General features: G+C 40.9%; 1 protein-coding gene across 10 annotated transcripts in view; it reads right to left on the minus strand.

Moving 5' to 3' along the window:
* Positions 1-3,970: 3,970 nt before the first annotated feature.
* Brdt (bromodomain testis associated) overlaps positions 3,971-27,829 on the minus strand; it is a 57,316-nt gene continuing 33,457 nt past the window's right edge. For 4 of the 10 annotated variants that reach the window (XM_085691527.2, XM_048447100.3, XM_048447098.3 and 1 more), the window contains 6 exons: positions 18,867-18,928; positions 15,971-16,142; positions 10,424-10,536; positions 9,572-9,780; positions 8,721-8,898; positions 3,971-4,397 (listed from right to left, as the gene is read on the minus strand). In XM_085691527.2, coding sequence (XP_085547653.2) covers positions 4,329-4,397; positions 8,721-8,898; positions 9,572-9,780; positions 10,424-10,536; positions 15,971-16,142; positions 18,867-18,928 — 803 coding nt within the window. In that variant the 3' untranslated portion in view covers positions 3,971-4,328. The remainder of the gene's footprint in view (positions 4,398-8,720; positions 8,899-9,571; positions 9,781-10,423; positions 10,537-15,970; positions 16,143-18,866; positions 18,929-27,829) is intronic. The other 6 variants (XM_085691526.2, XM_048447104.3, XM_085691525.2 and 3 more) reach the window with 6 other exon arrangements.

Genomic DNA, 27,829 nt, shown 5'->3' on the forward strand with positions numbered 1-27,829 from the left:
CCCTCCTCTGGTCTCCATGGTACCAGGCATGCAAACAATACACATGGGCAAAACCCTCGCACACAGAATCATCTTTAATTCTGGGGTGCTTTTCTGTGCCTGTTTCTTCTTTTTGGCTTAGAAGTTTTATGAGTCCATGATCATAAAGATGTCAAAGATAAGAGCCAGTCATTTTCCAGCTCAACAAGGAAGAGATGTCAGGAATTTCTGTAGAATGTGCAATGGCCTCACAGGACGCTCAAGACAACATACAGCATGCCCTGTTCCCGGGTTGTAAGGAACCTTATTGGGAAGTTTCTTGAGTCCACCCATGCATGTTCTTGAGCCCACACATGTTCCTGAAACTGTGCAGGATAAACCCAGAGCTTGGGGTGCTGAGCTACTCCTAGAAGCAGCACAGAAATCTAAAGCAAATCACAGATCTCTCCAACTACCATGGAAGGCTTCAATTTTTAGGTAATAAAAGATGCTAAAATGGAAAACAGAAAGATAAGAAAGAAGGAAATATTTAGGCCAAAAAGAAAAAAAAAGACATTTGGTACTCCATCTGGTTTTATGTGTGGTGACTATGTTAATTTAACTGGCAGGCACTAGAAATGGCAAGCTCTTGGATTCCCCAAACTGGCTCTTTTTGTTAAATGCTAAACAAGAAGCCCCAGGAAACAACCAAAGACCATGAGACAGGTGGCCTGCTTTAACTGTACTTTTAGGTAGAGTCTTAAAGAAATGATTAAAATTTCTATTTTTTTAAGAAATAAATATTTTAGAGACTATTGATATTTTAAAAAATGTTAGGGATCAGGAAATACATTTTGAGAGGCCATGTCAGAACTGAAGTAAAGGCCTGGCAAATGCTCACACATTTGTCTTGAGCTTTGCTTCTCTCCCTTCAACACCCTCCCCTGTTCTCTCCTTCAGGCAGAACAAATGTTAGGGGCTCTCTTTTGAGATGAAGCTTAGAGGAAAAATGATCTTTATACCGTTTATACCCCTAGATGTGCATAGGACTCCTGGGGTCTTTTCTGAAGTGGCTCACTCTCAGTCTTTTTTCCCAGTCCATCTCTGTTACCCTCTGCCACACACTGACCTAAGAAGCACTCCCTCAATACCAGGGAACCACACTACCACACTCTCCTAAGACCCAGACAAGGCAGCAGAAACCAAGAAATGGAATAACACTCATTCAACAAAGACAAGACCAGATATCAACATCTACAGGCAACTCAACCACCCTAACCCCAGATGCCTAGACACAAACACAAACGGCCAAGACAATATGCCTCCAGCAGAGCCCAGTAACCCTACTCCAGCAGGGAATACAGCTGAAGCACAAGACCAGGACTCAAAACAGCCAATTATGAACATTATTAAGGATCCCAAAAAGGATATGAGTGAATCCCTTAGTGAAGTCTATGAAGACACAAACAGTAGAAGGAAGCGAATAAAACAGTTCAAGACCTGAAAGTGCAAACAGAAGCACAGAGAAAACCCAAGTGGACAATTGAAAAGGGAAAACTTAGGAAGTCAAACAAAACCCTCAGAGGTAAGCCTTGCCAACAGAGTACAAGACATGACAAAGAGACTCTCCAGGTGTTGAAGACAAGTAGAAAAAATGGATACCTCAGTCAAAGAAAATGTCAAATCTAAAAATATCCAGGCACAAAACATCCTCAAAATATGGAACCTTAAGAAAAGATTTATCCTATGAATAACAGGAATAGAGAAAGAAGAAACTCACAGTCAAAGGCACAGAAAATATTTTCAACAAAATCATAAGAGGAAATTTCCTCAACCTAAAGAAAGAGGTGTCTACCAAGCGTATAGGAGACACCAAATAGCACCAGAAAAGAAACCCCCATAATAATTAAATCACTAAACGTACAGAACAAAGAAAGGTTATTAAGAGTAACATGCAAAAGCAGACCCAGTAGAACAACAACTGAGTGTACAATGGAGACTCTGAAAGCCAGAAGGGCCTGGACGGGTGCCCCACAAAATCTAGGCAATGGCAGATGCCACCCCAGACAAAACTTTCTATCTATAGATCTACAGATTTCTATAGATGCCTATACCCAGCAAAACTTCCAATCACAACAGATAAAAATATTCCACACTAAAACAACGTTTAAGCAGAATCAATCTACCAGTCCAGCTCTACAGAAGGCACTAGAAGGCAAACTTGAGCCTGACGTTTTCATATATTCATACATACGTGAAGGAAATCAAATCAATGATAAAGACAATGCCTGTGCATGTCACTGAGCATGAAGAAGTTGCGCTGGTGCCTAACTAGAGCTTGTACCCCTGCTACCAGAGGAGAAAGGCAACCACCAACCCAGCTACAAACGCAGGGACCCACAATGATGACCTCCCCGTTGACACCCTGGCACAACAGTGGCACAAATGTTGTGGGAGCAAATGATCATGTCTGACTGGATTTGAGGCCCACTCTGTGAGATGGAACTCATGCCTGACACGCCTGTGTGGCTAAGAATGGAGACAAGACAGGCCAAGGTCCTAGGTGAAAACCAGCTACCACTGTTCTTCTAAAGGAGCATAGATCCTGCTGTACCCGTGGACCAGTGCCTCGCTCAGCCATCCTCAGAGAAGAGAAGCTTCCTCGGGCAGCAGACGGAAGCTAACACAGAGACTCACACGTGGACCATGTGCAGAGAGTGAGACCTGGAACATTCGGCCCTAACTGGGTTGTCTCCATCAACCTCTCCCTTCAGGGCTCAGGGAACCATGTGGAAGAGGAGGTGGGAAGATGTACGAGCTACAGGGGATGGATGACTCCAAGGAGACAATGTCTTCCAGCACAACGGGCCTGACACACGTATGAACTCAGAGATGTGCCAGCATGTACAGGGTACTCACAGGTTTAAGCCAGACAGGGTTCAAGCACTAACAGGAGGAAGTGCACATGGGTCCCACCCCAGCCAAGAAATTAGCTGCACCTGACATCTGCTTGCCTGTGAAGGAAAAATTAGTTTTCTTCAATGGAGACTCATGATATATTAACCACACTTAAAGGCTGGCCACGCCCAGCAGTAGGATGGCCAACACAAAATGAACCCAGTAGACATTTTGGTTTGATATTGCTTTGTTTGGGCTTTTTTTTTTTTTGTCTTACTGGTCTTTTGCTTGTATTTTTACCTGATTTTGCATTTTTTGTGGTTTGTGTGTATGTATTTCTTGTACTTTGTCTTTTTCACCTATTTATTTATATTCTGGTTTGTCTGCTTTATTTGCCTGCTTTTCAATAAGCGAGAGAAAGAAGGGGTGAAGCTGTGTGGGTGGGGAGCTGGGAGGAGTTGGGGGCAGGCGAACTATGATCAGAATGTAGTGTATGAAAATTATTTTAAATGAAAACAGAGGGTATAATAAAATAACACCCACGCACGTACTCTTGCTACAGGGCCTCCACCTTGGCCTCTGCCCCCAAGCACTGGACAATGGCAGGCATGTGCTGTTGTTTGGACTCACGTGGAATTTCTACTTCAGACAATATCGCAACAGGGCCTAAATCAGGTTATGCTTCAAGAGTTCAAAGGTTTAAAATTCAAAGAGAATATACAAGGTTTAGATATAACTCCGGTTTGAAAATGACAAAACATAAATGTTTCATAAACTTCCCATAATTCGGCAAATATTCACTGCCATCACCTCCACATTTTAAGACACATGGACACATTCCTACAGAAGCTGGCACACACAAAGCTGTTACTTTGTTTCAAATCATAGCTATAATGCTTTAAAACAAAAGTCAGTGTGAAATTTAAACATGGAGCCAGTAGAGACTATGACATTGTGATTCATATAGGAACAAGGTATCACTTGTTAGACTCCAGATAATTCTGACAGGAAAACCTCTTTCCTGCAGTACCAGTTCTGAGAGGTAAGGCAGGAGAGGTATATGAGACCCTGCCTCAAACGAACAAGAAAACTGGTTCAGATAAACAAACAAAAATTAAAAACTCAACAGAACCCATTTTTATATTCTTTTATATATTCTTCATTTTTTTCCAATCAGATGATCCCTTTCAGACTTGCTTAGATCAGGGCTATAATACATAGTTGACAGTCCTCAGTAGAATGATAAAAATATATTCATTTTTAGAGATCAAAATTATAAAACCTTTTATAAATTATGTATTTAAAATGAACATATTTATTAAAAATGTAAGTGAAAAATATTTAATTATTTTAGGGCAGTCAAAACACAATATATGATTGGTATCTTGGTGGTTGAAAGTAATCACTTTACCAATATATTGTAAATATTTGTACCATTAATTTAAAGGTGATAGTTAATTTAAAACTGAATTTTAATCAAAGTTATTTTCAAACATTGCCATAATGTCGCTTTGAAGAGTCATGTCAATGGTACCCGCCATCTGCAGAAAAGAGAAGATTTTTTGTTAGTTTAAGATGCATGCCTTTATTACAGCTTTATATAAACACTTGTACACTTAGAAATGTTTCATGCAAAATATAAATAATTAGCTTAATGACTATATATATAAAACTTTTAATTAAAAATACAAGTTCCTTTTAATATATAACAGATGTAATAAAATGCCACAAGAACATAAATAGTAAGTTTGATTCTCCAATGAGAACAGTATTTCAATACTTATGGAACACTAGTAAGAATGCAAGCTGAAAGCCAACTCTTGCTTGTTCCTGTACTCAGTGTAGCACTAGGCACAGAAGTTGTCTTAACCAGGCTGGAAAAATGGCTCAGTGGTTAAAGATGTGCACAGCTCAGACAAAAGACCTGACTTCAGTTTCTAGCATCCATTGTCAGGTGGTCCACAACTGCCTATAACTAACCAGGCAGACTGGCTCCTCTGGCCTCTGTGAGCACGTGCTACACACACACACATACACCTTTAAAATGTTTAATTTTAGCAGTGCAATCCTTGTGTGTGGGAATGCTACCATATAATGTAAAAGCTATGGTTCCATTGATTCCGGCACTGAGTCGGAAACCCTACCTCAGTGTGTTCTCCAGGGATCTATTTATGAGCATGGGATCAAACTGCAGGGCAGTACAGGAACAGTGCTCATTTGCATATTAGCAATCTTTAGGAAATGAGTAGAGTACAGAAAATGCCAAGTCAAACCAAAGAAACATGGTTACTACATTCCCAAGTTTCTCCCGTCAAGAAAAGCTGGGGTTTATTAAGGAAGCTGTTAGGACAGATTTCAGCACAAGCTCGATACAGGAGCGCGGGGCAGGGGAGAGGACAGTGGGAGTGCTCTAGGTGTGACTCCAAGGGAGTCCTTCAAGACTTTCTAAATGCTCCTTGCCAGGTGAAGTCACAGCAGACATTCAAATGTAAAGGGCTCCGCCCCTTCCCACAGCAGAAGATCAATGAGACACAAAGCTCTAGTCTGTTGCTGGCTGGCTTCTTGGATGTGGCTGTTTTCAAGATTTGGAGCTATGGCCGACCTACCAAAGGGATAACAAAGGCTTATTTGTCTAACACCACAGAGAAGGGTGGGACATGTCTGACTCTAACAGACTGAAAGATTCTGAAAATCTGCCTTAGAAATGAACAAACACTAGCAAAACTGAAATCAGGACCTCTTAGTGTTTAGCTCCTAGGCTGGACTCTTCAGCACTCGGCTCCTAGGCCACTTGTCTAGGCCAAATAGTTCCTCAAACCTGATCTTAGCCTGCCATGTAGGAGCCTGAAAAAGTGTCCCGGTCTGAGGATCATGCGGTGCCGCTCTTATGCTGCACACTGGAAAACAGCAGGAAAATGTAACAAAGCCTTTGTTATACTTAAGTAAAAATGAAAATTTCTTTTGTTATTCCATTTATTTATTTATTTATTTATTTATTTATTTATTTATTTATTTATTTATTTTGGTATTCCGAGACAAGGCTTCTCTGTAGCTTTGAAGCCTGTCCTAGAACTAGCTCTTGTAGACTAGGCTAGTCTTGAACTCACAGAGATCCACCTGTCTCTGCCTCCCAAGTGCTGGGATTAAATGCTTGTACCACCGCTGCCCGGCTCGAAAAATTTTATTTTAAAGGTGGCATGTAGAATTTTATTTTAAATTCATATCTATCTGAGATAAAATAGATTCATGTAGAATACTTACAAATAGAGAATCAATCTGTCAACTAATAAATATTAGGGATCATTACTTAAAACACCACTTGATTTTGCCGCAGATATTGTAGGCTGGCTATTCCTTTCTCTGTGGTCCCAATCACACTTCGGCCAAACCCAGAAGGAAGACTACAGGGCTGATGAAGGAGACGGGCATGAGGTGAACTCTGGGCACTGTTAATGTTCTAGGTAGTCCTTAGTCAAGCTGGCCAAGCTCCTGAAAAGTCCTTAGGATATAAGGACTGACATCAGACTGAGCGGAGGTGTTAAGGACGCTAGACTCTTGTAAGAGGTCTCGAAGGTGACTAAGTCAGGTCTTTGTCTGTGTCAACAAGTGGACTCATGAAATTATAAGAAAAAAACCTCAGAAATGTTTGAAACAGACAACAGAGCATGCTTATCATGGTAGGAAGTTCTACAGAGGATGTAGTTCAGTGCTAGAGGGTATTCATAACAGGTGTAAAACCCTGAATTTGATCTCTCTACCACAAACAATAAAATAATCTCTGTATAAATAATGGCATTGTTAAATGCCATTCATTTCTGCTTGAGACCAAGGCCTCTAATCTCAGCATTCAAGAAACTAAGGCAAGAGCATGGGGAGTTCTAGGAGAATTCAGGCTATGAAGCTAAGATCCCAGCTGTGAGAGATGAAAGTGGGGAGGGAGGAAGGAAGATTTTGTTTGGAAAAATAATTCAACATGTAAAAGAGGACATGAATAGAGGACATGAATATCTAGTCATAAAGAGCGAGTTCAGCGAGCGCAGAACTAAATGTCAAGCATCTTTAGCTACTGTGGGAATCAAAACCACACCGAGCTTTCCCTCACCACATACAGAGCAGCAATCAGTGAGAAAACAGAAGCGACACATGCTCTCAAGGATGCAGGGAGAGCTAAAGGATGCTGGGAGTGAAAATGAGCACAGACTCAGGGAAGTCAGTATGGGTGTGCACACATAGGAATCAGTCACCACAGAACAGAAACCCGGACATCTACCACACTGACCGCAGCGCCCTTGTCAACAGATGCGTGTCTAAGTGAATGTGGCGCGTACACATCTGTCTACAAAGAAGCATCCTCAAGTATTAAGAGTGAGATCGTGTGTGACAGGAAAACAAACAGAACTGAAAACATCATGTTCAGCAAAACACACCTGAGAGAGGATGGAATATGGAGAAGCTAGATTTTTGTGAAAATGGAAGGGAAGCTATTGACAAAGAGTCCAGTGGGAAAGGGTTTTAGTCAGGAGCAGGTGGTGGGATGTGAATATGAGCAAGGCATATTCATAATAAAACTATTTTTAATTTACATACAATATTAAAATATACAAACATGCAAGGTACAGAGTGAATATTAATGAAAACTACAGACTTACGCTGTGTATGGCTGTGTGGGTGCACACACACGTATGTGGAAGCCAGAGTTTGGCATCACCCGTCCATCTTCCACATGGAGGCAGCTATCTCAGCTGAACCCCCAGCTTACTGACTCCCTGTACTTACGTAGGTTCTGGGGACCTCACTCTGGTCCTCACCCTTGCACACCAAGTGCTTTGCCCACTGAGCCATCTCCCCAGCCTCCAGCCATGGGCTCCGGAAACTCTGGTTTCCAGTGACGTGGCAGTAGTGTTGCTAAAGTCTGTCCTCTGGACATGACATATTGCCAGGGAGTCAGAGAGTGTTATTACGCATGAGAGCAGGAACTTCATTCCTCATGGAAGAGGAGGCACTAAGGTGAAGGACATTTCCCCTCCTGAGGATAGCAGCGGTAACAACTGATGGAGATGGGAAAGGGTACAGATGCCTCTGAGCGGCCATGTTCCTATGGATAACCCACGGGCTTGCTCCTGTGAACAACTACAGTCAAACTCATGGATTCACCAAGCTAGATTTGCCTACAATGGTTTTTTTTAGTCTGTCATTAGTGTCCTTATTGGTGTAAACAGACGTGTTATACAACATTTGACACTTAAGCCGGAGCATGAGAGACCCAGGTGGGTGACAAGTCGTGCCGCGGAAGACAGATTATCTGACTCCATGTGATCAAGTTGTGTGTTGTCTACTGTCATCTCACTGACTTTCTTTCTTTCCAATTTTCCCCCCAAGACAGGATTTCTTTGTATAGTCCCGCCTGTCCTAGAACGCACTCTTTAGACCAGGCTGGCCCCACACTCAGAAATCTACTTGCCTCTGCCTCCCAAATGCACCACTACTGTCTGGTTCTTTCCAGATTTCTTAATCTAGCCATCAACTAAAGAGACACAAGAAACACTGACTGGGAAGCCATGGTACGTCTGAAGCGATCTGCAGGTTTTTAAGGCAGTAACAGTGAACCGTGAATTACTTCATTTACATGCCAGGCATTTTCTTTATGTGCTCAGTGCATGTTAATTTACTTCATAATGGGAATTATTATTCCGTCTTTAAAGGAGGAATTTAAGTCGCAGGGAAACTTTAAAAGTCTAGTTCAGAGCGAAGTTAGCCCAGTGGTTCCACAAGCTGCCCAGCTCTACATCCATCGTCTCTGACCATGAGCGACGTCGATGCGCTGCTCCCTCCCTGGTTAACTTAGGAAGTCAAAGTGTACTCACTGCCTCTCTTCTCCTCCGCTCTTGCTCTTTCTCCCTTGCTAAGTTCCGGTCTTTGAGAAGCCAGAGTTTGCTTTGGTTTTGAGCTTCTGGTGGCTGATGTTCTTCCCGCTCTTCTCCATGACACTTGATTTCCATCTTATTTGATGAGGATTCTAGAGCCAATCCATTTCCAAGCTCCCTTAAGTAAACAGGAAGGCTCAAAGTAGGTTTCAAGTTCTTTAAGTTTTTTTTTTAAACAAAGACATGATCAAACAATGAAAACAAAAAGAAATGAATGGGTCCCAGGTTGTCAGAGTTCCTTTTCTCCATAACCCCCTCCTTCCTTCCTTTCTTGACAGGACCTTATGTGACCTCTCTGTAGCTAAGGATGACTTCTGATCCTCCTATCTTTAACTTCCCCACTGCTGAGATTAAAGGCAAGCGCTACCACACAGAGGCTAAGTCTAGGACCTCAGGCACATTAGACAAACAGTGCACTAACTTAGCTATGTCCCCCACCCCCTGAATTTTACTTCTGATGTGATTGTGACAGGTTTTGATGGGAAAAGAAAGGTTTGGAAAGCCATGGCCCCCACACAGCGCTGTCTTCCTACACGAGAACGGAAAAACTTGGAATGCAGTTCTGGGAAAAAGACCGTTAGAATTTCGTAACGTTTCCATCTTTACTAGTTTGATTTCTCAGCTATTTCTGTCTTTTAAAAAAGAGATACAACTATTTAGAGAAATATTGATAAGATACACTTTTTGTAACTATAATTTGTTGTGTGTTCTACCAGGCAACTGAATAGCAGTAAGTTGACACATCCATTTCTATGTCTCCCCGGCCTTGTTAAGGCCAACCAGCCACAGACCTCTGATTCTCTGGAGGTGCTTTTGGTTCCTGTGGAGGCTGTTCCAGGTGTTTCCGCATCTGCTGCTCCTGGGTCCGGGCTTTCACTTCCTTTTCTATTGCTGCTTTTCTGAACTGGTTGAAGAGCTCGTCCGAGGACTTTGGGGCACTTGATGACCTCACTGGCTTGCCCAAACTTCTCCAGGACTCTGCATTCTTGATCTTTATATCCTAAAATAGACAGACATTTGATTCAGCCTGTGTTTATAGATATCTATCACATTTTGGAAGGAAAATGGTATCTTCTTACTCAGTAATAAAACAGGTTAAGGCCTTCGTGGACTCTGACTTCAGTTGGGGAAACAGATAATTTAAACTCAGTTATTTATCTAAGAGCAAACTAAAATAACAAGGTTGTACAAGGTTTCAATGTGGTTCTCCACTCACGTTAACAGAGGGAACCATTAGATTTTGTGCCCAGGTGATAATCTTAAGCATTAAGCAGTGCCCTGAGTACTTCTAAGGAGGGAAGGGATTCAGCGCCTTCACAGTTTGAAAATTTGTTTCAGATGCCTAGAACAGGAACTCATAGTTAAAGTAACCCAAACATCCAGAAGATATATTGAAAAAATTGCTGCCAGTGTATGCTATGAAGGTTAGGGACCTCTTCCACAAACTCTAAACATGGTCTTACACACAGGCTAGGACTGATTATGCAGGTGGGAGATAACATTTGCTAACATGTATCTTTTTTGACATAAGCAAAAGTTAGGTTTGGGAATCCAATCTTACTTTAGTGTTTATGAATTTTTTCATATGATTCATATTAGATCTTAAGAGCTTTCAACATTTGAGAAAAGTCGCATTATTTTACCTTCTGCACATGAGCATGGCAGTCTGGCTCAAGCATCGTGGGATTCTCAGCAGAGGCACACACCACAGTGGGGCCATTCCAGACTTGTTTGGAATCACCTAGAAGCACATACCCTTTAGAAAGGCACAATGGAAGTACTTCAGGGCACTTATCTAGAGTCTAATTTTCTTTTTCCTTATATGTCAGATATCATAAAAATAAAATGGGCAGATATACCTGCACATGCCTTTAATCATAACAGTCAAGAGGTTGAGGCAGGAGGGTCATGATTCTAGGTCAGCTTCAACTACTTATAAGATCCTGATTAAGAAAAAAGAAAACAAAGTAATGAAAGACACACACACACACACACACACACACACAAATAAAATGACACGTTTCTATGCATTATAGCTTTATATATTATTTGCTGAGTTTTCTTATAAAAGTAAACATTGCTCACTTAAAGGTGACCTTTGTTTTGGGAACATGGAGAGCAGATGACATCACAGCTAACAACCGTGATGTGGAGTGGGCTGTTCTCACAGTATGGAGTTCTCCAGTTTGTAGACTGGTTTTAGCTCCAGAGGTGGGTCTGGATTAGGCTAACCTAGTCATGAAAATCCTGCCTTCCCCCTAGTGAGTAAAAAGGGCAGACCAACGAAAGGCATCTAGGGAGGTGGGGCATGGCACTATCTAGACAGGCCAGTGAGAGTGAAGACACAACACACAGCATCACATCAGCCTACTCGGCAGCATGTGCCCGCGGGGGCAATAGTGTGTGCTTGTTATGAGGTAACCACTGCTTCTGAGACAGCTGAAGTTTGCCCCATGGGAAGAATTCATGCCTGGCGGGGTAAACTAGTCAAAAGCTAATGGGTGGAGACACCAAAGACCACAGGAGAGAATCTACTGCTATTTTGTTAAATGGTTGTATTGTCTTCTCATTATTTATGTTTACAACCATAAACATGTGCTCTCAACATTGGTTAGGAAATCTTTTTGTAGGGGGACAGCAATGCAGAGAAACTTATAACTGTTCGAAGTGCTGAGAATTCATGACTGTGGGAGCTTGCTCTAAAGACTAGCTTATATCAACCTCTCCTCGGGGAAAACCATAGATAAGGTAGTGCAGGGACGAGGGGGAGCACTGGGGAGGACTACCGCACAAGCCAGTCAGCATCCCTGCATGGGAACTAGGAGTTCACAGGCCCCACCCCTGGCTGAGAAGCAGCTGGCAGTGGATAGGGACTGGGAAGAGTCCTATTTGTTTGGTAGTGTGGCTACTGATTCAACATGGCTGCCCATGCTCTAGTGGATAAGCCTATACCAATCAGCAGTAACTGGACTCAGTGGATTTTTTTTTATTATTAAATAGAAGAGGAGGACATGGAGTTGGGAGAAAACATGCAGGAAGAGGTTCAAGTGGAGTTGGAGTTGTTTGAGACAGGGATTCTCTGTAGTTTTGGAGCCCATCCTGGAACTAGCTCTTATAGACCAGGCTGGCCTCAAACTCACAGAGCTTCACCAGCCTCTGCCTCCCGAGTGCTGGGATTAAAGGCATGCACCACCACCACCTGACTATGCATGCATTTTCTTAAGCCACAGAGGAATGGAGAAGTGGGGAGAAAGGCTGAAAGTGCAGGACTGCATGCCCTCTCAGCTGCAGCGGATCTTATGCAGGAAGGAGTGAAGAGTGAATGCGGAAAGTGAAGACCATTCTAGGATAATTCTCCACTTGTCGGTACATGGTGATGTGTTGTTATCACTGATTAAAAAGGGAAAGATGAAATCTGGGGATTGCAAGGCTGAGAGACTGCTCTGCTGTGAAAGCCCTGGCTGTGTTTCCATCACCCCCAGTGGTTCACAGCCACCTGCAGCTCTTGTTCCAGGGATCCGACGACAAACATGCAGGCAACACTCAGATAACATAAAAATTAAAATAATAAATATACCCCTTTATAAAATCTGGGGAATGAAAAGTGGAAATTTTGTTTTTACATAGTTTGAACTAGTTATATGATAATTTTTTTTGGTTATATGATATTTAAATAAAGATGCTCACTAGTGTTGTATAAGCATTGTCTGGGGCCAGATACATTTGAACTGTGCAAATAACAGCAGGAAAGCACTGCCTGGAACCTACAGGTAGCACTCTGTTTCTCAACCTTCCCCATGTCGTGGTATCTACAGAATAACCGAGTAAAGAGGGAGGCCTGCTCAGCAGCCTGTGGGGAAGCCTACAGTGGAGAGGAAGCCACTTGCAGGAGAGCAGCGGCACACACCTCTTTTCCCAGCACTGGGGACACCGAGGCAGAATCGTGAGTTTGAGAATAATGAGGACTGCATACATAGTACAGCCCTCTCTCAAGAGAAAACAAAAGTTAAGGCTATACATTCATAATTTATTAGTATCTAAAGGCAACTGTAAGAAACGTTCAGAGAGAGAGGCGGGACAATCAAGAGAATAGGGTCACAAGCCTGGGGTGACAGCAAGGGTCAAATAGGCTCCTCCCAGCCTCCCTGTCCTGGCAGTTTAGCTGCCCCGCAGCAGCATGAGCTTCACTTACATCACCACCAGTTTTCCAGTGACTACAATCTCACCACCAAGCCCAAAGCATTTCAGTTGCTAGGTTCTTTGTGATCGGCCCCGTGTCAACCTGTTCATATTTATTTCTACATTCCTGTTGATCAAACCAGAGCTTTAGCCATGTTAAGGTCAGCATCCTAAAACCCTTTACACATTCTGTTTCTTCCATTTGGAATGCTCAGTCACAGGTGTCCACAGGGAATCTTTTATGGCCAGTGTGCAGTTCAGATGCTGTCTACCAGGAAAATTAAGCAGTTCGGACTCCTCCCTCCAGCTCTGCCTTTGTCCATCTGACTTCTGTCTTTTATTAGTTCTTCCACTTCCCTCATTTACCTTTTTATGTCCATGTGATGTCACACTGATATGGCAGCTTACTGTTTGTTTTGAAAGTAGAGCAGAATTTAATGGAGATGTTTATGAGATGGTGAAAGGGTAAACTATAATGATAATTTTTGTCAACTTTTATGACAAAAATTTTCAACTTAATGAGAGAAAAAAATTATTTCATATGGAAATGATGGCAAAGAGGATTAAAGCTAATATTAAACCATTTTTAATAAGAAATTTCAATAATAAAATTGTTAATCTCTGGATGTGGTGGTGCATGCCTTTAACCCTTACACTCATGAGTCAGAGACAGGTGGATCACCGTTAGTTTGAGGCCAGCCTGTTCTACATAATGAATTCTTGGCCAGCCTGAGCTACATAGTAAAGGCTTGTCTTTAAAAAGAAAGTTGTTCATCAGTCAAATTTTTAAGCAAAAGTTGACTTACACTGACATTAAACTCTAGAAAAGTAAACGTCATAGTTTTATAGTTTCTGTACATCTACAATTTCCCTTGGGCATACCACCACCCACAGCTAGCAGACATCACACTAAAACACCCAGAGAAAATGCCTTACACACCATGCTGCCCACAGCTGGTTACCTTTTCTGGAGATTCGGGCATGAAAAGCTTGTCAGAGGCAGGGTGTTCTCTTAAAATGGGAATAAAGAACACTGTGTTCTGTTCTTGTTTCCCTTCCTTTTTGAGGGTGATGCTGCTCTCCGCTTATCTACAAACACACTCCAGCAAAACAGCAGCCTCTCCCTGTTCTGCTCACTCCGCTTGTCTACAAACACACTCCAGCAAAACAGCAGCCTCTTCCGATTCTGCTCACTTCTTACTAATCTGACTTCAGACCTTCAAGCTTTTGAGTTCAAGAATATACACTTAGAAAAGCAGTGTCCCCTGTTGTCAGCTCAAGCCTCTCCTCCTTCCCCTCCACCTACTTGCACGCTCTGCAGTGGGGTAGCCAGGGGAGGCTCCTTCTTACGCCTGCTCCAGTCTGGCTGCAGCTCTCAGGAGTTTAGGCTACAGGCACATCACGGCATCTGGACTACTTTTAATTTGTTAATTTTTCACTGAGATTTTCTTTCTAAGAATTTTGTCTTTAACTACTCTTTTCCTAGTTTGCACATTTTCCCTTCTTTCTTCATCCTCATAGATTCCTAAATTATATCTAATTTATTTTCATTATTTGTGGCAATGCTTAAATGATATCAGACTCCTGTTAGTCCCAGAGACCCATCTCCGCCTTTTGTATTTCCAGTTAGATATCCAAATGAGCTCTGTCTCTTATTTCCAACTGCTAGATACTCTGGCTTGTCATTTATTCTTCCAAAGTCTATATGCTCTGCTGCAAAGCCACCTTTCTAACTCGTATCCTTCCAAGGCCGTGGCGTTAGTTTTGGTTGTGGCAACTTTGATTTAGACTTCTTGGTCCTAACTACTGAGAACATCTTCACCTCAACCTACTTCTCCTTTATAAACCTTTTTTTTTTTCCCCCAGTACTGGGTACTGAACTTCAGGCTCGTGCATGCTAGGCATGTGCTCTACCAAAGAGCGACTCCCCTTAGCCCATAAAGTGGTTTTTCTTTTTTTTTTTTTTTTGCTATGTTTCTGTTCAAAGTTCCTTGTTTCATAGAAATAAAATGCCTAAATTCTCCTTTTGAAAAATTTTATTTATTTACATATTTTTAAGGTATGAGCGCTCTGTCTGCAAGTATGCCTGACTGCCAAAGCAGGTTGTGAGGCACCATGTGGTTACTGAGAATTGAACTCAGGACCATCGGAAGAACAGTCTCTGTGCTCTTAACCTCTGAGTCATCTCTCCAGCCCAAGCCTAACCACTATGACAGCACTGAGACTGTGACGTAGAACCACATCTTATTTCTCTTCTCTAAGCATTGAAGATGCGTCTCCAGGACAGGACACAGTGCTTTACCCTGGGGACTTCAGTGGGGACTGCACTAATCCTCTGGACACACTTGGCCCTGCCTTACCTGGCCCACCAGTCTGTCTTCCTCATTGTCTCTTATTTATGGTTTACTCAGGGTTTGTGTGTTTGTTTGTTTGTTTGTACTGGGAAATCAACCAGGGACCTCATATGTGCTAACCATATAGTCTCACATTGAGCTAAAAGCCTAGTGCTTGATTTATTTTTCTCTCTGATCTCCATTTCCTTAACCACAAGGATGATGATTGTGATTTGAGTTAAAGACAAAACAGAATAGAGTGGAGTCTCACATTGGAGGCAACAAGAGAATCAAACCCTCTACTCCTCCTAATCTGGAAGTCAAGGTCATCCCTGGATAACAGAGAACACAAGGGGAGTCTGGAGTACTTGTGTGACTGACTCGAAAAGAAAAACAGAAAACCTACTGTGTTTAACCCACGCATTGTAGCTTACCGTTTTCCACGTAGGTGTTAGACCAGCATTTACCAAGGTAGCTAAAATATGGTGCTAAGCTTGGGTAATCAAAGAGATTTTTCGTCATCTATATACCCAAACTGGCTATAATTGTTATAAATACATGAGTGCTCACAGATGTCAAGCAGACAGTCTCTAACAGCGTTGCCTCAGTGATGGGTTCAGCCTGGACCTGACTGTTCTCACGTGGCCTCAGCCCGAGGGGCTTCCTCGTGGTTCTTACCTGAGAGAAGGTGAGCCTGTACAGACACAGTCTTCTCCGTGGTCTGCAGATGTCCCGACACATCGTAGCCATGCTCCTGCTGCGATTGCTTCCCTGGTGCTGCACACGGTGTAGCCTGCTGAGTAAGTTGAGGGTCAGCAGAGGCTGCATCTTGCACAGAAAACTGTATCTGCTAGACAAAGGTCAAGTTATCCTTCAGAGTTCTTACCACATGAGAGGTAGCAATAGACTCATGATGCTAATGATACCTTTTAAAAATGTATTACCTAAGTCACACAGATGTGCTCAGGGAGACTCTGCAGATGAGGAGACCTCAGTTGACGGAGTTTAAATAGTGTGCTCAAGGCCTATGACCTTAGATCTTCAGAACCTTGAGGGCTGATCGCCTTCCAGTTTTTGTTTAGAAATTCTGCACAGGGCTCTGCACAGCCAGTTTTGTACACCAAGACACAAAGATTCCCCTGTATCCACAATCTTGAGGAGGAGCTGGAGTTTCTAGAACTTGCTCTACTTTAACTGTGATATGGGAGTCCCCTCTGTGTGCTGTAATTACCATTGATGAATAAAGAAACTGCCTTAGCCTGTTGATAGGGCAGAGCTTAGGTAGGTAGGAAAGATGGAACTGAATGCTGGGAGAAAGAAAGACAGAGTTGGAGAGAGACACCATGGAGCTGCCAAAGACAGATGCTGGGAATTTTACCCGATAAGCCACTGCCTCATGGCAATACACAGATTAATAGAAATGTGTTAAATTAAGGTGTAAGAATTAGACAGTAAGAAGTTAGAGCTAATGGGCCAAGCAGTGTTTTTATTAATATCATTTCAGTGTGGTTATTTCAGGGCTAAGCTAGCCAGGCAGCCAGGATGAAAAAGTGGGCCCTCTTGCTACATAATTGTTTGACATATAAGTTATTATCTCATAAGGAAGAGGAAGTCAAGCATTTCTATAGTACACATCCTTAAAGAGGAAGACTTTCAACACCTAGTTGATGAATTGAAAACTGATTTTTTTTAATGCAATCTTAAAACAATCTACAGATTCAACGCAGAGCCCATTAAAATCCCAGCAAAATTCTTCACAGACCCAGAAAGAATGGTACTTAACTTCATATGGAAAAAGCAAAACAAAACAAAAACAAAACAAAACAAAAAAACAGGATAGCCAAAACAATTCTGTACAATAAAAGAACTTCTGAAGGCATCACAATCCTTGACTTCAAACTCTACTACAGAGCTACAGTACTGAAATCAGCCTGGTATTGGCATAAGAACAGACAGGACGACCAATGGAACTGAATAGAAGACCCAGATAACAATCTGCACACCTTTGAACACCTGATCTTTGATAAAGAAGCAAAAAAATATCAAATGGAAAAAAACAAAGCATATTTAACAAATGATGCTGGCACAACTGGATATCAACATGTAGAAGAATGAAAGTAGACCCATATCTATCACCATGCACAAAACTCAAGTCCAAATGGATCAAAGACCTCAACATAAAGCCAGCCACACTGAACCTCAGAAGAGAAAGTGGGAAGTACACTTGAACGCATTGGCACAGGAGACCACTTCCTAAATATAACCCCAGTGGGACAGACAATGAGAGAAACAATTAATAAATGGGACCTCCTGAAACTGAAAAGCTTCTGGAAAACAAAGGACATGGTCAACAAGACAAACGACAGCCTACAGAATGAGAAAAGATCTTCACTAACCCCACATCAGACAGAGGTCTGATCTTCAAAATATACAAAGAACTCAAGAAATTGGTCATCAAAAAAACAAATAATCTAATAAAAAAAATGAAGTACAGACCTAAACAGAGAACTTTCAACAGAGGGATCTAAAATGGCTGAAAGACACTTACGGAAATGCTCAACATCCTTAGTCATCAGAGAAATGCAAATCAAAACAACTCTGAGATTCCATCTTATACCTGTAAAAATGGCCAAGATCAAAAACACTGATGACAACTTATGCTGGAGAGGTTGTGGGGAAAATGGAATACTTCTGCATTGCTGGTGGGAGTGCAAGATGGTACAGCCCCTTTGGATGTCAGTATGGCGATTTCTCAGAAAATTAGGAAACAACCTTCCTCAAGACCCAGCAATACCACTTTTGGGTATATATCCAAAGGATGCTCAATCGTGCCACAAGGACATGTGCTCAACTATGTTCATAGCAGCTTTGTTTGTCATAGTCAGAACCTGGAAACAACCTAAATGCCCCTCAGTCAAAGAATGGGTAAGAAAAATGTGGTACATTTATACAATGGAATAGTACACAGCAGAAAAAAAATAACGACATCTTTAATTTTGCAGGAAAATGGATGGAGCCAGAAAACATCATTTTGAGTAAGGTAACCCAGACTCAGAACGACAATTATCACATGTACTCACTCACAAGTGGTTTTTAAACATAAAGCAAAGAAAACCAACCTACAAGTTACAATTCCAAAGAACCTAGACAACAATGAGGACCCTAAGAGAGACATACATGGATCTAATCTACATGGGAAGTAGAAAAAGACAAGATCTCCTAAGTAAATTGGGAGCATGGGGACCTTGGGAGATAGTTGAAGGGGAGGAGAGGGGAACGGAGGGGAGCAGAGAAAAATATAGAGCTCAATAAAAATCAATACGATTTTTAAAAAGTGAGTTTTTAAATGTAAAAACATGATTTATTTTTCTTTTCTTTGTGTATCTTTTGCTATATAACTCGGGCTAGCTGAAACCTTTGGTCCTCCTTCCTCAGCTTCCTCAACGGAACCACCATTTATGGGCACGAGCATGCCCAGTCCTGCCCCCCTCCATGTTCTAAAGAAAGTTAGTACTACACCCACAGTTACAGGACTATTCTGTTTTCAACACTGGTGTTAAAAGATTCAGCTTACCTTTATATTTTCTTTTGGAGGCAAATCGTTCTGTTTTGCGCCAGTAAATTTAGGAAATATTTCTGAAAATGTATATAGACAATTATTTCAACATTTGTAAGCTTATAAAAACCTACCAAGTACAACTTTTCCATATTAGAAATGAAGAAGTCTGACACTGAGAACTTGCCAAAGGGACCCAACTTCCTGGTCACAGGGCGTCAGTCAAAGGGACCCAACTCCCCGGTCACAGGTGTCAGTCAAAAGGCACAAGTTCTCAGGTGGACAGAAGACCAAGTTCAGGAGCTCTGTTATAAAGTGACTATGGCTGATAATAAGTTGCATATTAAAAAATGCTAACATAGTAGATTTTAAGTATTTTCAACACAGAAAATATGTACTGGCAAGTAAGTTAATGTTATTAATTGAATTGTTCTAAGATGCATGCATATATCAAAAACATGTCAGACACCCTAAATATATGTTTGTAATGTTTTTCAAGGAAAGAAATTAAATAAAACTTTTGGGGCTCATAAGAAAACAAAGAAAAGGCTCACTTCAAAAGATTGCCTTTAATACTAATCTCTCATACCAAGAAATTCTTACAGCCACAGATTTTGCCCTATTTAAACTAGGCCAATTTAGTTTGAATGGGAAAAGATATTTTCCCCAATCTTCATTGTTCATGATGGAATAAATACCTATTCAAAAATTCCACTTTGGATTACATTCAGGAAAAAACTAAGTGTGTTCTTTCACTGTAAGGAACTTCAGTGAGAATTTAAAAAGAGAGTTACAAAACAGAGCCCAAGTTTTCAGACAACAAAACCAATTACACCAACTAAGGGGCCACAGTGTAGCTATACAGAGCTTATGTTAAGTCACTGGAACACACCAAGAGAAACAAAGAGTTCCTTATTATCTGCGAGGATATACTTATTAAGTGAAGTATCTGATACCCTTGCTAGACTAGGATCCACCTAATTAACAACCCTCTATTTGAAAACTACTTGGCAGTTTCTACTAGATAGAAACAAATGAATTATCTGTAGCTGAGAATGACCTTGAATTGCTCATCCTCCCGCCTCCACCTCGCAAGTATTAGGACAGCTGGTTTGTATGGGGGTGGTATCCAGGGCTGTGTTCATGCTTCCTAGACGAGTCCTCTATCACCTACAGCCCCACAGGGAACCAATGGGTTTCACAGGGCCTCCGTTACCCTAGAAATACCTGTTCAGCTGACACTGTCAGTCGAAGTAAATATAAAAGCCCTTTCTGCCTGTCACGGCGTGACAAGGTTCCTTTCTGTTTACTGTAAAACCAAGTGTGGTGCCATATCCTCCCCGGCACAGCCTCTACCACGTAGTGAAGCAGCAGACTGGTTGGTAATGATTCATTGCTCCAAGCCAGTCGTCATTAACCACATGAATGGTATTTGGTTCAAGCCCAAGGGTACCAAGGCTGGTCAACACCAAATATTATCCAAACTTAAAACATTCTAATTTAATGATTACCTTCTGCCTCCTGACATGCCATCAGTTTCCACTGGATGTGTTACTGTTCTTTCCTCTCTTACAATATTTGATGCTGGACACTGTTAAAATTGCTAAATAGCACTCAAAGCTGTGCTGTAATTTAAATAATTCAAGTATTTAAAATGACATGAGCCAGTATCACTCAGCCAAGACTGATTTTAGTGTTGGGATTGGGTAGAGGGGTGACTGGGAGACACTGAACACACTGAGGATAGAGAGATCCAAGATCCTTCACACTTAAAGAAGAAACTACAGTTTCAGCTCTGAACAAAAAACAAAAGCACATTTCATTAATATAATGAATATATTATATTCATTAATATAATGTTATAATAATAACAACAACACATATCTATTAATCTTAGCTACTCAATCATGCACTTAAATACAATGCCCTACAATGTAGACACCTTAGGGAATAAGAACATGACAGATCACACTGGTGTCCTGCTAAGAAAAACTGAAGAACATCTCCTTAGTTTTATGGCATGTAAAACTAACCTTTAGGCTTATAAAAATTAGTACCTTAAGATCTGGAGACACTAACTAGATAATTCAAAATTGTCTAGTACATACAGTATGCTTAACACTATACTATAGCATTTTTAATATTTCAATGCTGTACAGAATATAAGAAGGTGAGTAATGAGAGCCTACAGCTCAGGGCTTTGCTTCCCATCCTAATCTTAAGTAACTGCCTTCCAGGAATACAGTGAATATAAATGCATATATGCATGTTTTTGCTATTAAGCTTAACAATATATTTCAATGAGTAATAATCTACCAGATTTAGGAAACACCAATTAAGTTGACAACAATTCTGATCATGTATCTATTAACAAAAAAATTCTCTCGGGTCTCTAAAGAATATGCACACCTATATTAAGAAACTCTCATGAGTAATGTATATGAACCACAAGCCAAAAGCATATGATGTATGTTGTGTTTGAACTTCATAGCTCTCAAAAACTTAATTTAAAATTTTGATTATAAAGTTCTTATTCTAAACTACACAGACAACTTACTATAGTTAAAATAAAATAGCTGGATTGGTAGAATTGGTTAGCAGGTTTAATCAGTACCTATTTACCTATGAAAGCATTGAGGACTATACTCCAGAGACACCAAATAACACCAGTAAGCTGGTTTGGAATAAAACCCCAATAAGTTGAATACAAATTCAAAATCACAAGGCAGGACCAGAATATGATGTCACACACACAAGAAATAATTACCAAAATTTATGAGATTAGAGAAACCATGTTCCATTCTAACAGTCCATGGAAATGACTGAACTCACTGGGGCAGCTTTGTCTTATTCTACAGAGACAGAAAGGCATTGCCAAGACAACATTCTAGTGGTTTACAAACCCTGACAACTGGTCCTGCACTATAAACCTTTGGCTATTTTCCTTGCAGTATTTGGAGGTTTCTTTAACACTGAAAACAACCCAGTCATAAAACCTTGCCCCTTTTACACTGAGTCTTTCAACTTGAGTTAGAAAACGGAAAGCCACAAAGATCAGACAACTATAGTTATTCTCAAACATGATAGCCCTTCGAAGCCTTAGGATTTAATTATTTCATGTGAATGACTATCCAGTTAATTTACATAGTATTGTGAGCCACATGTAGGTTCTGAACCAAACCCAGGTCCTCTGGAAGAGCCACCATGGCTCCAAACTGCGAAACCACCCAGTCCCTGGTGTATTGTTGAGACTATGCATACCTGTTTCCCTTGTCTATTCCACCTCAGACTCAGACACAGTATTATAAAAAGCCATTCTCACACTGCCAAGCTGAGACGTACTATTACAGATAATGTATTTATCCAGGAAGACCTAGCTGTGTAGAAAAAAATAAAAAATGCACAGGACAGAAATGATTATTGCAAGGTTCAACTTCATTGCAAACCTCAGTGTATGAACCTGTTTTTATTTATTTTATTGTATTGTATTAAGCCTGGATCTTTGGCTTTTATCTTTTTACACCCTTCTAATCCTTTCAATCAAAATACTTTAATTGAAAGAAACTTAGTCAGCTTCTCTGTGCTTCTGCAGAAAACCTCGATGACAGTAAAGTGATTTATCACTTCATTCCTACTTAGAAACCACTGACAAAAGACAGAGCTGATGTCATGACTATGGAGGTGCTTTCATTACCTGTACATCAATCACATTAAACATGCTTCAAATATTCTACTTTACACTAAGTGTTTGAGCTTACACTTATACTTACGTAGTTCCTTCCTATAAGGTTCCAAACAGAAGCACTAGTATTTTATTTTTATTTATTTTTTATTTTTATTTTTTATTTATTTTATCTATTTTTGTTTAACTTTTGAGCCAGAGTCTCAAGCGGTTGGGGCTGGCCTGGAGCCCTGAGTTTCTGATGCTGCTGCCTTCACAACCTAGCCTGGCTAAGTACTGCGGTCAGTGAGCTAAGCCATAGGACTGTTTATCTCGATAACTGGGTTAAGTCACAGGATAAAGGAACTGGTTATATCTTCTCTACGTGTCATATCAGTTCGCTGAGTTTCCAAACTGTTCTAGTGGCTCCCGTGTGAGCGCCAGTGTGGCCAGCACAGGCTGTGTGGAATCAGCTTTATTTTCAAGCCTCATCTATGTCTTGAATCTGACACTTGATATATTAACGGATATAAAAAATAAATTTAAAGAGCTTAAAATGTTTAATAAATGTCCTTGAATTATCTGTACATGAGTGTTTGCAGATGTTGATTTCAGCCAAAAAGAAAATGCAAATGATCCAACCACATTGTCATGAAGAACTAGCTACCTCTGGCCTACAGGGTCTCATCCTCATTTGAGAAGGATTTGGGATGTCTTTAGCAACTCTTTATCTTGAAACAGATTTAATATCTTGCTTGAAATGATAATTAAATCAATCTCCTAGATTTTTCAACAAGACATTCTTGGAAATCTGTACTCTGAGTCCTGTTTACCAAGTAAAAAATGAGTATTATTAAAAATGTACAAATAATGGGTTCTTTGGGTGATTCAGAACAAACAGCTTTAAAGCTCCTTATAACACTCATGTACTTTTCAGTAGTATTGCCTATGCTGGCTAGTTTTGTTAATTTGACCCAAGCTATAGTCACCTGAGAAGAGGGAGCATCAGCTGAGAAAATACCCCTCATAAGACTGTGCTTCAGGCCTGTAGAGCATTTTCTTCATTAGTGATTGATGGGGAGGCCCAGCCCATTGCGCGTGGTATCATCCCTGGGCAGTCTATAATGAGGCAGACCGAACAAACCATGGGGAGCAAAAAGGTAAGCAGTGCCCTTCCACGGCCTCTGCATCAGCTCCTGCCTCCAGGTTCCTGCCCTGCTTGAGTTTCTGCCCCAACTTTCTTCCATGATGAAAAATGACATGGGATATTGGGTAAGAAAAGCCTCTGAATGCTTAAAGCTTGCTGAGCTGTTATGTGGCACATGGAAGATAAGGTTGTCGAGAGCAGTGCAGACGATGAAGACCTAGCTTGTGACGTCTCAGAGGGAAGATTGAGAGCCCTTTAATAATGCTATGAGGGTCATTTGGTACTGAGTCGGGAATATGTGGTTCTGGTTAACCGGGGCTGAAGAAGCAGCTGTGGTTAGCGAGAGACCAGAACCACTGAAGTAAATTTTTGCTTTACTGGAACAATTGATGATGATCAGCATCACTGAGGTAACGTTTTCTGAGAGTATTTCCTCAGAGTCGGCACCACAAGCTGCGCTCCAGAGGTGATCAAGGTTGCACCTTGTGCTGTCAGTCAAATTAGTCAAGAGTCACCCAGATGGTAGGTACTGGTTCTGAAGGCATGAAGGGGTCATGGGGAGCAGCTGAGGCTTAGCTCTGAGAGGCCAGAGGAAGCCATTTTGAAGGTGTAGCTCAAGCTGCAACGGTAGCCCTAGAACTGAAGCGGCCATTGCAGAGAAGTCGAGGCCTGTTGGTGAAAGTGCAGCCCAGCTGCAGCAGGGACCCCAGCATTTTGGAGATGCCGGCACCATGGTGCGACCACCAAGAACAGCAGCAGTGGAGTGAAGCATCCTGGGCCTAGAGGACAAGCTGTGTGCTGAGTGGGTGGAGCCAGAAGTGAGCCCAGCCCTTTGGAGGAGCCCAGAGGTCATGAGTGGATCTGAGACACCATACATTGTGTTATCAGCTGGAGTTGTGAGAAGTTATTTTTTAATTTACAGGAGCCCACAGTTGAGACTTTAAACTTTTAAAAAAGTTTTACAAAGACTGGATTTTAAAAGAAAGTTTGGATAAGAGACTAAACTTTTAAACATTTGAATTTTTAAATATTGTGAACCCTTTAAAATTTGGAATATTTTATATTGCGATGTTCAAATCAATGCAAGATCTTGGAGATGAACAAGAAAGGAAAGGTTGTAGCTGAACAGTGATGTGCTTGTGTGTCAAGCTGACAAGGGTCAGATATGCTGGCTGGCGAGGAGAGAGCCTCAGCTGAGAAAGTGTTTCTATCCAATCAGGCTGTAGGCAGACCTGTAAGCATTTTCTTAATTAGAATTGATGGGGGAGGATCCAGCCCATTATGGGTGGGGCTACTCCTGGGCTGATGGTCCTAGGTTCTATAAAAAGGTTGAATAAGTCATGACAAGCAAGCCAGTAAACTGCACCCTTTCCATGGCCTCTGCATCAACTCCTGCCTCCAGGTTCCTGCCCTATTTGAGTTCCTGTCCTGACTTTCTTCAATACTGAGTGAACAGCAATATAGAAGTGTAAGTCAAATAAACCCTTTCCTCCCCAACTTCTTTTTGGTCATGGTGCTTCATCACAGCAACAGAAGCCCTAACTAGGACATGACCTTTAAAATGTCTGCCACACCTAAGCAGCACACCGCTGCTGCAGAACCAACCCTCAACACAACAGGAACAGACACCGGAGGAACCAGAAGAGAAATCTGAGTCTGCCCAAACACCTCAAGCTCTAAAGCATTGTAACTAAAGGAAACAAAATTGCCTGTAGTCAAGTGGCTGAAATAATACAGAGGAAACTGCCACAGGATGGAGACAGTGATACCTGCTGTGGAAGGGGAAAGAGCTGTGAGGCCCCACCTTTTACTGGGAAGAGACAACTTCCCCAATGGGTAACCACAGTGAGGGACTCGTGCTTTTTTCTTTTGAGGGTAAACTCTCACCCTTAAGGACACTCAATGGGACGGACACACACTTGAATACACACTCACTGGGACACACACTGTGCGCGCACACATGTACATATACTCAGACACACACACAGAAGAAACAATTGGGAAGAGGAAGGGGATGAGCAGGAGTGGGAAGGGAAGACACAGAAGGTGGTGGTGAGTGTAATCAAAATATGTACACGTATGAAAATGTCATAATAAACCTGTTATTAAACATAATTCACATATGCTAAGAAAATTTTAACAAATCCAGTATGCCAAGAATTAAAAGATAAATTAAAAAATAAGGATTATCTTAATAATAAAGTATATAAGTCACCAAAACTTCCAGAAAAGCTGCTTCTGTTACTTAGACTCTTGAGATCACGACAGTACACTGTATCCATTCTAAACAAATCACAGAAAATCTTATTGATACTTTCAGTTTGTTTTGAGACAAGGTAGCATTACTAGTCCACACTGGCCTTAAACTCATAGCACTCCTGCCTCAGCTTACTGAACACTGGGATTACAAGTATGTGCGACTATGCCTAGCTGGACTCTTATTACATGTCTTTGTTAATACACTGGATTTTCCCCTTTTGAGGGTTAAATAACCCATTTCCACCAAACAATGGAGGTTGGCGACATGTTTGTCATCCAGTGCTGATATTGTCATGTGCAAGGACAGCTGTGCTTTCAACATCTTTACAAAGGAAATTACTCGTAATTTATAATACAATAAAACAGGGTTTCCCCCAATAAAGTAGAGAGGCTGTATGTTCAAAAATAATTCAAATATCAAGAATAGATCACAAGCCAGGCATAGCGACACATGCCTGTGCTCCCAGAACTCAGAGGCTGTAAAAAGAGTTTGAGTCTAGCCTGGGCTACACAGTGAGAGTCCATCTCAAGCGACAGCAAGAAACAATTTACAGTATCCACTGAGCAGAAACGGATCTCAGTGTAACAAGTCACGGATTCATTAGGTGGTCTGAAGTGGGGCTGGGGTTTGTATACAGCACAGTGTTTAAATTGCTTGCTTGCTGTTATATGAGAGACTGTCAATCTCTAGTACCAAAGGCAGGGAGAGAATTTGCTACTTTTATTTTAAAAATGTACATATTAAAACAGTTTCTGTGTCAGTCTATGAGTGCAGACCTATGACTTCACTACTTGGGGTCATAAAAGCAACCTGGATTTTTTAAACGTATTATTTTATGCTTAGTGGTCAAATATAAGAAATGCTTCTGAATAGAAGCTCTAAATGATCTAAAAATGTATCCAAATGACAAATTCTAACCAGAGCAAAAATTCTGTCCCACTTTACAAAATTGTTCTGCAAGTACAAGAATGGCCTGGGCTACAGAGTAAGTTCCAGAGCGACCCAGGAAACTCAGTGAGGACATGGCTTATATACACAAGCACAGCTGGTCTTGCTTCCTACACCACAGAAAAAAACAAAAACTCTTTGAGAAACATGATATCAATCACGAATTTTGGTCATAAAATACAAATTTAGCAATGTTTTAAGATTAGAATTCTGAGAATGAGCTGTTCTGTTAAAAAAAGTTAGAAAATAGATATTGTACCATTTTAAGAACATATAACTAGTGATACATTTTCTCTTCAAGTAACATACTAGAAAATTCTATGAAGAGTTGGTATGGTACAGCACACCTGTAATCGCAGTATTTGGTAGGCAGATGTAGAAGGATTTCTGAGTTCAAGTCCAATCTGGTCTACAAAGCAAGTCAGGCTACATGAGTTGGACGAAAAAATAAAACTAAAAAGGAAGGAAAGAAGGTATTCTAACTATTAAAGTACCTACATCGAAAAATTATTATATGGTATTTTTTTCTAACATGCAAAGCATTTATTAAATTTTAAAAGTTATATAATTCAAACTAATAGAATAATAGTTTTATCCTACAAATAAAAGACAAAGTGCTGTAACTTATTAGGTCACAAATGCTTTATTCAATGAAATTACAATTGTATATTGTTACAATTTAAAATACTAAATGCAACTTGGATTTTTTCCAATATTGTTTTATGCTTAGAAGTCAAATATAAGAAATATCTCATAATAAAAGAGCTCTAAGTGATTTTTAAAATGTATTAGAATGACAAATTCTAACCAAAGTAAAACTTCTCTTGAATTTTACAAAATTTTTGTTCATCACTACGTACTCGAAACGTGAAAACCAGATGCAGTAATTAGCTCCACAGAAAAACAAACGGAACAGAACCAAAGGAAGATGAGTTATTGCAAGCCAGCATAATACGACTGTGGAC

This window comes from Myodes glareolus, chromosome 8, assembly GCF_982192425.1.
Source record: "Myodes glareolus chromosome 8, mMyoGla1.1, whole genome shotgun sequence".
NCBI classification, from domain to species: domain Eukaryota; kingdom Metazoa; phylum Chordata; class Mammalia; order Rodentia; family Cricetidae; genus Myodes; species Myodes glareolus.